This window comes from Empidonax traillii, unplaced genomic scaffold (genome assembly GCF_003031625.1).
Source record: "Empidonax traillii isolate 1590-97213 ecotype Southwest subspecies unplaced genomic scaffold, ASM303162v1 scaffold164:size861626, whole genome shotgun sequence".
Taxonomy (NCBI): Eukaryota; Metazoa; Chordata; class Aves; order Passeriformes; family Tyrannidae; genus Empidonax; species Empidonax traillii.
In genome coordinates, this window is record NW_020955357.1 from 481,738 (window position 1) to 494,308 (window position 12,571).

A 12,571-nucleotide genomic window follows, 5' to 3' on the forward strand; every position below is an offset into this window, starting at 1 on the left:
AAAAAAAAAAAAAAAAAAAAAAAAAAAAAAAAAAAAAAAAAAAAAAAAAAAAAAAAAAAAAAAAAAAAAAAAAGGTGGTCTTCCTGATAGCTACGCAGAAACCAAAGGGACTGTAGTTTCCTTCTTTCAAAAAGAAGCGAAGGAGCTGGTGGAAAACATAGTTGTCTCGATGAGTGTTGCTCAGTTGCACATTTATTCAGTATATTTACCTAGCTATGCCTAGTTTTCTTTTATTGAAGTTGAGAATACATATCCCTGAGGGATAGATATTTAGAGATAGTTTGAGTAATAAACATTTGTATAAACTAGACTTTGATTTTGATCCTGATTATAAAGCTTTATAGATCCATGAAGTGCAAATAGTCACTTTTATTTTAAAAATTCTCAACCTGGTTTATCTCTTTAAGCTTCTGAAATTCAGTTTAGTAGGATTCAGCTGCTTCTCCCTTCCTTGTTCTCTTGTTATTAAGTGTTTAGAAAACTCTGCTTTCTGAAAAATGCTTTCTAGCAATGACTTGTCTATTTCTGGAGCACTAGAGTGGAGGAGGGAGCTGCTCTGTCATGTACTCCTGGGAGACTCCTACTCCTAAAGGTGTCAATAGTGTCATTGCTATGCAAGAGGTATGAAGATACTGTTTCAGAACTTGCCTCTATACAATGCAGAGAGATACAATAGTTTGAAAAGTTACAGTCAGCTTCTGTTGATACAGAAATACATAAATTTGTAGGATAGTTTGGATATTTAAGGGGTTTTTTGTACTGGGTGTGGTTGTGTGGATGCCTAACTGCTGGGTAGGGTCAACCCACCACAGCTTTAAAACGTGCAGCGTGATTATTTGATTTCGCTTTATTTTGGGAAAGAGGGTAAGAGGACATGTAAGAACTAAAATTTGCAGACAGTAGATCTTTGTCATTCTAAATGCTGTAGTTGTATATTATGAATATGATATGTGCAATTGGTTTAAATTCCGGGGGTCCCCTCATCTCTGTGTTCTTTCTTTGATGGTGCTATCTCTGTGACTAACTGAATAATTTAGAATTACATATCGAAAGTAGCTGCGAGTTGGCAGATCAAAAAGAGATTGGTCTCCACAATTATTTGAAAGGAGGTACTATTCTTATAGAAATAGTGACTTCTTTGAGAAGGGAGAGCCTTATTTTCATATAGTAGAAGTTGTTGCTTGAACCCCATGATAACAAACTTTCTAATTCAGATCAACTAGTATTTTGTATTTGCAATTACTTGATCTTGGGATTGCTCTAAAAATATTAAATCATTTAGGGGCAGGCATTGATTATGGTCAATTGAGTAAGTGAGCATACTATGGAAACATGAATTTAAGATGAAATTAGTATTTTAAAGAATGAAACAGATGATTGTTGTTATCTTTAAGCAAATATGGTGGCATATTAAAGTGCACAGTTAGAGCCTGTGCAGTGCTGTTTCTACACAACTCTCAGTTGATTGTTTATCATACCATGGTTTGACTTCTTTTAAACTTTGACTTTGAAATTACAGTGCTGGCTTTGATATGTAGGGTCAAGTTTAATTTTAGCTCTTTATCTAATGGTCCTAGAGCCCTGGAACTCATCTGTTGTGTGACCAAAAAGTAATTACTGAAAAAACATCACTTGATAGGCATGTAGATTGGGTCTGTGATAGGGAAGGAACTGTGGTGCGTAACACTTGACTGCTTCTGTGGTGCCATGTGATGTGCTGGATTACAGATACTGGGCACTGCTCTGTGTGTGTATATATGTGTATTATTTTGATGATGAAAAGAATTGGAATGTCCCTTTGCTGCTGGGAAAACTAAGTATGTGTATATTTCAGTGGTTGTTCCTTCAGTTGGATATTTTACAGATTAGACACAGCAGTGACTTTTAGGACATGTTTCATTTAATAATTATTTTCTCCCAATATATTTAGCAAGGTTTTTTCTGTTCCTGACACCAAATCGTTTCTATCTGGGTAGAAGCCTCACAATTTAGCCACTTCAGAATAGTTACCATCTTTCATTTCTCATTTTGGGAAGGAAAACGAGTTTTTGGGGAAAGTGGAATCACCATCTCTTTTCAGGAAGTAGAAACAAATGTGCCAAAGTTCAAATAATAGGAAGTGGTGACTGCCTCTGACTCTTACTCTCCAGTGAAAATAGTAAGAAAACAAAATTTTCTCTAGCATCAATTTCTGGAATCTTGTAAAGGGAAAAGTTTTATTTTTTGAAGGCTAACCTTCAGAGCTAATGCCACTTCCAATCGTTTTGTAGACCTAAGAAACTACGTATTATTTACAATGAAAAAAGAACGATGTTGCATCTTAACATTTCTGTTTCCTGGTAGTGCCGTGGAACTGAAAAATGGCAAATGTAAAACCTATTGCAGGAAACATTTTGTGCGGTCGGGAAGGATATGAAAAGTGAGGGAAAGTCTTGTGATATCAGAAGCTAAGAAGGAAATAGAACTGTTAACAGGAAGATTTCCTCCCTACCTCCCCTTGGCCTATGTCATAGCTTTTAATTTTCACAAAAAAATAGCAATCAAAGGATTCTACATCTTATGTGTGTGTGAGTGACTGTGTAGGAGGTTGCCCTACACCTTGGCATGCATGTGCACTCCCTGCTTTGTCCAGGGAGAGGCAGAGATTAGCAAAACTGGGATTTTCAAGGGAACTTGAGACATTCTGTGAATATATGGGATGATGACCTCTGTATATGTTGGGGTTTTTTTTTGCTTTAGGAAGTTATTTTCCTTTTTGGAAAGTCTGTTTTGAAGGGGATGGTGGCTCTGTTTTAATGTTACCACAAGCTTTGGGCTAAAGAACTTGCTTCAGTTTGCCTGACTGTTAATACATGCATGGGAAGAGGCATGTGTAGACTAGAAATCAGTGTAATGGTGGGATGCAAGGCTCCAGAGGCAGAAGAATTTGAGTCAAATTTACAATTCAGTATTAAACTATAAAAGACTTCAGAAAAGAAATACGTGGATTATCTGGAGTGTTTAATAATGCAAATTCTTAGTTACACCTTCTTGAATGAGAACTTAAACTAGAATGGATTTACTTGTAAACTGTAAGGTTCATGTTACATCCTGAGGAATTGTGAAAATTCCTATGACTAAAGAACAGGATGAATCATGCACTGAATGGTGTGCAGGCTTCACTGTGGAGGTACATCTGGCACCTATACAGTATTTAATTTTTTTATGTTTAAAATGAAACCTTATAAAACTTGAAAGATACTTTTAAAATCATATTTTCTGTAGGACACAGATTTTTTTTTTTTTGTACTTCTCTACTAATTCTATATATTGTCGAGGGATCAGGAGACACTAATAGTTGAATATTTCAGAGCTTGGATTGCTTTTGCTTCTACTTTTCTCTTTTGAGCACTAAAATATATGTGTTCTTGGATTCCTGTGAGAAGTATAAAGAGTCTTTCAAGTTTATGAATCGTCTTTAATACAACTTAAATCTCTGGATTTTACTTTTTACACAGTACTTTCTAAAAATGTTTTGTAGTTTATGAATTTATTGTTTTTTATCTTCTGGTAGCTTTGATTGTGGAAGGAGAAGGACTACTGATCTTTCATGGGTTGTGTTTGTAGCTTTTTGTTTGGTGTAGTTTGTTTGTTTGTTTTCCTCCCTCTAGGCTTTGGAATCTAACAAATCTGGCTAAAATGATCTGTACAAGTGTCTGGTACCATTGATCATTTTTTCAGTGATGTTCTGTGAAATGACTAATATAAATGAGGACTAGTAGTTGCAGTCTTCATTGTCAACCTCTTTATCAGCTTTGATCAAATGTATTCTAAAATGTGATGGTTTAAAAGCTCCTACTCGATTTCACAGAAGAACTAGGAGTCTTATGTGCCATGTTAATGCATGTTAAGATTTTATTCAGAAGCCAGAATTGCTTTAATGTATCAGAAGGCCTTGGTATCTGAGGATGTGATTTGCCAATATAAATATTTCTATTGAATCCCCTTCATTGCATAATTTGGTATCTCAGGGTAAATGCTCTCTCTGTCTCCTCCCCCCCATACAATCCTGATGATGAGGTGTAAGCTCTCCTAAGATTTCTTGGCTTCTGACTCAGTCTGCAGATAGGCAGATGACCTGGTTTGTGAAGGACTCGCATTATACACAGTCAGTTTATTGGGTTTATGGTTTGTTTTGAGATCTATTATGACTGTTTCGTCTTCTCATTTTTTGTTGACATCTGTAATATTTTATACTGGCTTGGACAGATGGCTATAAAAACTGTACCTGGGAGAAGATAATTCTGAAGATAATTCCTAAGTTTCCTGGTTAATGTCTGCATAAATTAATATGTAAATATCTTCCATCAGTATATAAGTTATCAGTTGCTCTTTTTTTTGTTGATAAATTAATCTATAAACTGTTACTTTTGGCAGTGTGTCCAAAGTGGCTGTGACTGAATAAAGTGTATTTTTTTACAGTGTTGTACTGATTTCTGATGGTACAGAAAACCAAAGCTGATTTGTATCTTGTACTTAGAAATAATTTCATTTTTTGAAAAGATATGCGCAATCCTAGATATCTGATTGTTTCAACTCTGTTCAGCATTAGATATCTATAGCAATTTTATTCATTAGCATCTTGCCTACTTTGGTTTGTGGTTTTTTTTTTTTTTTTGCTAATATGTGATGTATAGTATTACTGCACATTAAGCTTCTAACTAACTGTGGAGGTGCTTCTAGGCTGAATCTTGGTGACCTCATAGTGATTCATCTCACAGTAATGATAAACCCAGTGGCAAAATCACCTCTGTAAGAGAAAAAGGCTTCTGCTGCTGAATCTGAACGGATCGTAACATGGAGCATTTTCCAGTTCAGACTATTGTGAGTCTGGATTGTTAATCTCAGATGTCTGGACTTTTTCATTTCAACCTCTGATGTGCAAATAATAAAACTAGTGGGATAGTCTTCTGCAGTTACAGTCTGTTTTCATAATGGTAATGACAATTTCCTATCATGTTCCCCACAACATTTCATGCTTTTGAATTTCCAGGTACTGTATTTGACTCGACTAGTACTTTAGAGGTTGTTGACATCTTTGGCTGTGTAAAGTTAGGCTTTCAGGCCTTCTAGAATGGCATCAGCAGCTTTGTGAGAGCTTTAATTTTTTTTTTTCTTTCAGTTCAGAGGGTCTTCTCCTTAAGCATCAAATATTCTAGACAAACAGTAGTTACCACCCTAGTTACCTTACTCGTGATCCTAGAGTTCAGGTAACATGAATTGCTTTTTCTTTTCTTTCACGCAAGTTCACAACTGTGTGTGTCTTTTATTTTTTGCTCTACATTCTGTCTTTAAGAAAAATGTACTTGAGACGTTACGGTTTTTAAATTCCATTTTAAATTTGTAAGATAGGACCCTGACCTGATTAAATGGTGCTCTTGATCAGTGGCCTGAGAGTGACTAGGTGGTGATAGTCTGTCACATTTCAAGTAGGGTAGAATACTTTCACTTCCCTTCACAAATAGTTCTCAGTTGCTGGAACCGGTTACAATCAAAGTGTATAGCAAATAAACAGTGTAGCATCTTAGATCCTTTTTCTTTAGTGTCTTACAAATAATAGTTGTTTACTTCCTATTGCATGGTGTAATTTTTCTCTTTTTTTTTTTTCTCTTTCCCCAAAAAGGAATGTGCTAGTTTTGCTCAATTTCAAGGAAAAACACCCACTCTTCACTCTGAGTAAGGCATAAACTCAAGTTTGTGTTCATATAAGTTTTAAAACAACATCTGTTCTTTGTTGCTATGGCTTAAGATCTGTTAGGGGAGGGAGGATGGGCCATTCTCTGAAGTAACAGGTTCAAATCAAGTCAATATTGGTACCAGACACTGCTACCTAATAGTTTGGAATATTGCAGAGTGTCTTCTGTCTCATTTTCCTTATTGTTTTCTCTATTCTTCTTAAAATTTCCTGATTTTTATTGTTCTGGTCAATAAGACAGCAGAGTTGCTCTCGTGTTGCAGAGAATAGCAGAGACAAGGTGCAGCTTTCAGGCAGTGCTTGTTTTGGAAGTTCACTTGATCTAGTTCAGTAGAGAAAGCTCTACTTTTGTTTGTCTGCTTCAAAACCTGTATGCAATGGAGTCCAGAAACAGAGGACAGAACATACTTTAACTCGAAAATAAACACTGTTGAAATATTATTTCTCAGGATCATAAAAGTGCAATTAAAAGCTAATAGAACCATTGCACAGTACTAGTTTGCACAGTTCTTAGTTCACTCTTGGCCATCTCAAAGGTCAGGTACAGTGCAGATGACAGTCCTGTCTCTTATGTCATCTGGAGATCCTCCATCAAGCAGAAATGTGATTCTGCTTCCCAGAGTTACAGACTGCCCTACTTCCAGGGCACCGAGAATGTCAGTCCTGATGTCCATGCACTGGTGTCCCTGCATGTAGAGGCTTGTCTTCACAGTGATAATATTTCTAGATATTTGCTTGCCTTCTACCTTCAGAAGTGATGTTTGTGACCTATACTTCTATTTTCTCTTTGTTTTTATGGATGCTATGATGTCTTGGCCTTTCCCTTCGTTATTTGTTCCTGAGTTGATCGGTTATCTCTCGCTGTTGTTTTCAGCTGCATGTTCTCCTCCTTAACCATGTTGGTGTGATGCTGATTAGCGTGGACTGTAGTAGAACATCAGTAAATGGAAACTTTCTAATTGTGCACCTATGCAGTGAGCTTTTCACCAAGAGAATACATTAGTTTCCTCCCCCCATTATGTACAACCATCCTTTATATTTCTGTGCTATATGTAACTTCAGATTATTTGTGGAGAAACTCTCATCCTGTTGATGTGGGCAGTAGTTTTGTTCCTGTCCAAACTTAGTTCCCTTCCTTGGTGCATTTCAGCTGACGTCTCAACACAATTGAAGAAAAAAGTGCATGGAGAAGTAAACTTTCTGTTTCCAAAACTGCTTTCTATGCACCAATGCACGTCCTTTTGCACTCTTGCCACATAAACTGTCTTTGTGTCGTTTGCAGAGGCAGTTGTTGGATCAGGTTCTGATACCAGTTCTAGCACGATGATGTCTGTGAGGGGTGAGAAACCTTTCAGTGTTCTGTGCAATTCTAGTGGAGTGACTGTCTTGGTGCAGTCCTTTCAAGTCTCTCAAACTTGGAACAGTGTTGTAATTCCAGAAAGCATTGGTGGTGAAAGGTCCTCCAAAAGTGGTCATGTTCCTGAGAGTGACTGGGGAACAGAATAATTCATCTTCTGAGATTTGTGCTTCTGAAAGCAAGTTGAAGGAAATGTCAGTATGATGACTTTTCATCCTGGAGAAACTGTACTCCATCTCTGCTAGAATGTCAAAGTGCTGCAGCTGGTTTCAGCAGATGAAGACAAAGGACTCTTCTCATGCTGTCATAAGAAAGTGGCACAGACAAACTCTTTAGCTTGCTTTACTTGGGGTGTTATTCTTGAGAGAGGGACTGAACACTGCAACTGAGGCTGTGGGAGAAAGCTGTCTCCATGTGGCAATATCAGGAGAAGCACTTTCTGGAAATCGTTGTTAACCTTTTGCAGCTTTGAAGATTTGTTTATTTTTTAATTAAGGATAATTTTATGTCTTGCTCTATAGGGAGTAATTGTGAGAGAGTTTTTTTCTAGGATAATGCCATTAAGCATCCTAAAGGGACATAAAAATGGGATTAAGTGGATAGTGTAAAATTATGGTTCACACTGAAACAAGTACGTAATAATTCAAACTATATATCACTCAGATTTTTATTGTGTAACCTCATGAAAGTGGTAAAGGTTTTACTAATGTTATTGAATGTGAGTTTATGGTACAGTTTAGATGAGTGGGTTGAGTTTAGAACTTGATCTCTTTTTAGGACTATAACCAGCATTACAAATCTTCAGCATGTTACTGGAGATGCAGCATTTCACTGGGTTCCACTCTCTGTCTTCCTGTTCAGTTCCAAGAGCATGGCAGGATTAAATGACTGTTTTGCTTCCTAGAAGGATGTTTATGGAAAAACCTTCTGCTGACACCCTTAAAGGATGTGAGATGGTAAAACCTTTCTGGAGTAGTCCATCATGGAAGATTCAAATCAGTGGATTTCTAAGTGAAAAATTTCTTCCCGTTCTGAGTTCAGCACATACTTAGCTAGTATCCAGAGAAGTTTTGTGCCCTGAATCTCTTTAGTGATGCCCACTGCTTCATTAAAACTGTGACCACTCTACCCTAGTCTGTTTAGAATAGTTCCTGACTCCTGATGTCCCTAACAGGAAGGACAGCGTTTTGAAACTGTGTATGTTGAGCACAATTCTCAGCAGCTGTTAAGAAGAGCGATATGTAATGTTAACTTGCTTGAAAACAGTTTGCTGCTTTGACATGGCATACTCTCATTGAATAGACACTAACTCAAGTCTGGGTTTGCCTTACCTGCTGTATCTCCTTTCTTGGCACATGAATGCAGCTTCCTTACTGCTGTCTTAAGCTGTGAGTGTGATGTAACATTAGCACGACTATTTGTTCTGTTTGCAGTGAAAAGTAGTACAGCAAGCTTCAGTTCAACTCCTGTGGTGCATATTGACTCATTGGTTTGTTAAGGATTCTGGTACTGTCTTGCTTAGTACACATTATTGAAATGGAACTGATCACAAAAGTAAGGTTTCTCTAATAATCATTTTGTGTGTTTTTATTTTATTTTTAAAATGTATTAGGATAGCTTGTAGATTCCCTCAGGTTTGCAAAAGTTGTCATGTGTACTTCAGTCCACACAAGAAAAAATTCTGTAAGCTCTTTTAGACTTTATGATCTCCTAGTGATTTCAAGTGATCTCTCTGCACTTATTCCAACTTTGCTTGATCCCTCAAAAAGATGAATGATAAGAGTTGAAAATAATCTCATTTTAGATGAGATTTCATCAGTGTCTTGCATTGAGAGCATTAATGTTGCCCTGACCCAACTAGGTGAATTTTGTTTGTGTGTACAGACTCGTAGGATTGTTGGAATAAGTCATAAATTTGCTTTTTAATTTATTTAGTGTTAGGGTTTTTTATACTTGTCCATCCTTTGCAGAGGAATGTCTTTCAAAAGCTTTGTGTTTTCAGTTTGTTTTGAGTTGTTGAGTTACTGCAGTTCTGTGAATGGACATTAACTACACATTTTGGTACTAGTTTAGGGAGCACGTGTCTTGATAAAGTTTCTTAAAAATGTCAAACCAAATGAGAATTTCTGTAAAATGAAAAAGTTAATGTCAGCATCTCCCATCCAAACTGAGGAGTTTTTCTCTTTACTACCCTTTAAACATACAGTTTGCCTAGAAGTTTCTGTTTGAGGCATTCTTGTAGTAGCCATGCCAGCTTCTGCAGCTTCTGCTGCTTGATGCTGCATCCTTAATTGTGCAAGTAAAACTGCTTATGCAGCTGCTCATTAAATTGGATCAGGGAACTGAACTTGGTTAGAAATAATCAAACTTAGTTATTTTTTTGTCTTACTGCTTTTAACCTGGATCATTTGAGTGAACGGTTTTGCTGAATGGTCTGCAGTCATATAATTGCAAATGGATGGCTAATATTATGATAGGAATGAAAGATGAAAAATATGGCAACTGGTTAAGGCTTTCTTGTAGCAGCTTAGAAAAGAAAAAAAACACAATAAACAACAACAAACCAACCCTCCTCATTTCCTTTATTTAAACAGAGCTCTTCACCTCTCTGCTTAGAAAAATGTAGGTTAGAAAAGAAAGTACTCCAAGTGCTATAGATTTGTATAAACAGAACCTTTCCAAACTGCACAACAAATGAAACAACTTTGTAGCACCTTAGATTTTTCCATACTTGTGAGTTATGCAGATTCAAGGTAATTTCTGCTTGATAGTAGTGAAGAGTCTTTAGTAATCCTGTGTTAAAATCATGAGCAACTGTTGGAGCTTTGTTTATGTCATCCCAAGCACCATAAAACCCAAGAAAATGAGAGTATTCAGGGTGCTAGAACTAAGGGATGACCTGATTGCTGTCTATACTGTGTGACTGGAGATTACAGACAAGGTGGAAATAGACTCTTTTCAGAAGTGCCCAGTGATACGATGAAAAATGTTGTATACAAACTAGGTGGGCTTCATTTGTTATTCTGTGATTTTATACCTTCAGGTACACTGATGGCAGCAAGAAAATTACTTTCCCTTGCTTTTCAAGTCAAATACAATGTGCAACTGGGATGTCCTCTTCGTACTGCTTATTTAATTCATCTGCTAACTTGTTTTTACTGAAGGGTGTAGTAAGATGACAAGAATGATGTTTCAATGTACTACATATCTGAAATGATTTTTTTTTCTTCCTCAGCAAATTTGACAGGCCATGCAGAGAAAGTTGGCATTGAAAACTTTGAGCTCCTGAAAGTTCTTGGAACAGGGGGTAAGATGCGCTATTTTTACGTTAAATGTTGGAAACATTACTCTTAAGTATGATTTTGTTTTCTAGCTGAGATTTTGGTAATTGGAACATTCCTTAGGAAGATACCACTTTTGTATTCTTTTTCTCACAAATATTGTGCAAAATTGGAGATCGCATGTTACAGCACTTGCAGCACTTTTAAAGATACACTTCTTTAAAAAAATGGAAGAATATTTGTGAGAATTTAATATAGTTTGTGAAAAAACTGATCTACGGTAAGGCATGATCTTGGTAATTTTAATAAGTTTTCAAACAATGTTTGGGAAAAACCCAGTAATGTTAGTAAACTATTGAACAGGATGCTCCACTCTTTACCTAATCTGTTTTAGAGTTGATGTTGGCTCCACAAGTCTCTCTCTGTCCTAGTCAAATCCCAGTATTTTTGGGGATGAAAATGTTCATTGGTGTATTGTGGATTTCAGCACATTGTAGGATGTTGTAGGATTACTGACTGTAACCAGCAAAAAAAATTTTATTCCTTTGCAAAAGGGACGGACAGAGGCTCGTGTACAGACCAGAAGTAATGTCTTTTATTCTTTTTAGGTTGTTTATGCTTTTTTTTTTTTCTTTAGTCAGTATTAGCATCATAGGCATTGTTGAGCGGATTGGAATGATCATGTAGGTGGACTATCATCAAGGTCTATAGAAGTTTTACGTTAGTTATATTAAATATTTGGGTGTTATTAGGCATTAATGGGTGTCAGTGAGGCTATAATTGCACAGATTGCTTCATCACTGGAAAGAGCATAGGGTTTTGATTTTCAATTTTAGCTGTCGTATAGATTCTGTCGTAAATTTATTAAGCAGTTGAATCACCCAAGAGTATATTTTTCTGTTTCTAAAGTAAGGTTTTTTTAAAATTTAGATTTAATATGCTTAGTTTTCAACCCTTGTTGAGTTTCAGTAGTTAGAGGTAGAGGCTTTAATATTTGAAGACATTCATAGTTAGAAGCAACTATATTTTTCTGAGTGGGGTTGCCAAAATGAAGTTATAAATCATGCATTTATGTGAAAATGTCTTTCTCTCCTGCTGTGGAAATATTGGCTGAATTTGTGTTTATATACCTGTGTGTATGGACATGAAAACTTGTCCTTTTTTGTTACCTCTACTATTAGTCTGAGATCACCCTAATATTACAACAATTGCATTTGGGGTACAAAATAAGTTTTGGTGGTTTCTGAGTGTCAGTCTTCAAGTTCAGACTAGTAGCCTGACCTACTGTCTTTAGGCAGAACCTCTGAAATACCCTATTGCTGCTGTTGAACTGCTGTCTGTGATTCATAGCTACTTTTCATGCCCTCTCTTCTTCATGAACAGATTGGTCAAATTTCTGTTAGCCTGGGATACTCTTAACCATAGCAGGTAATCCATAGACTCACAGTGCAAAACTGTGAATTATGCACATGTATAATTCTCTCAGGCTAACAGGATAATTTTTGAGTGATCCCTTCCAGAAAAGTCTACTCCAATGGGCTCATAATGGAATTGACAGCGTGTGTATGTGTGAGGTAAAAAAAGAAAAAGCCGACGAAGCATGCCTGTCTGACTTCATCCTGCTCTAGTAGTTTTGTTGCTCCAGAAATGTCTTCTGTCTTAGTTCTTGAAATAGTTTGATGTCTACTAAAAGATTCCTGCTAACTTTAGGACTCCTTGGGTATTCTGGAATGGCATTTGTAGGAAGAGTAGTTTTTGTGGTGTGTGATGGTTTTTTGGTTGGGTTTTTTTTTCCTGCTTCTTTAGTGCGCAATTTTAACCACAGCCTGAGGTTCTTTCTTCAGAAATCTAAATCATCAGGGCAGCCAAGAAGCTTTGTTCAGCTTCAAGCCTATCACAGCTGAGACTTGTGCACGACATGTCAGAGGTTGCGACTTGCTAATTATTAGACAGCATTAAATGCCAGTGACCTGATCAGAATGGACCATTTTTTTTTTTTGCTTTTTGGGGAGTGACCATCTACCAGTTGTCATTGTTTGCAGGAACATAGCATAGCTGAAAGCAAGACTGGAATGGACTCTAAGAGGTCCCTTAGTTGGTTGACTGGCCCAAGACACATTCAGTTATACCTGCATCATCCCTGATGGGGGTTCACTCTTGAAAACCTCCAGTAGCGGAGATTCTGCAACCTTCCTAAGA

At 36.8% G+C, this 12,571-nt stretch overlaps 1 protein-coding gene across 1 annotated transcript in view; it reads left to right on the forward strand.

The window, feature by feature from the left end:
• Positions 1-12,571, forward strand: part of RPS6KA5 (ribosomal protein S6 kinase A5) — a 76,129-nt gene that overhangs the window by 1,443 nt on the left and 62,115 nt on the right. The window contains exon 2 of the mRNA XM_027885330.1: positions 10,327-10,398. Coding sequence (XP_027741131.1) covers positions 10,327-10,398 — 72 coding nt within the window. The remainder of the gene's footprint in view (positions 1-10,326; positions 10,399-12,571) is intronic.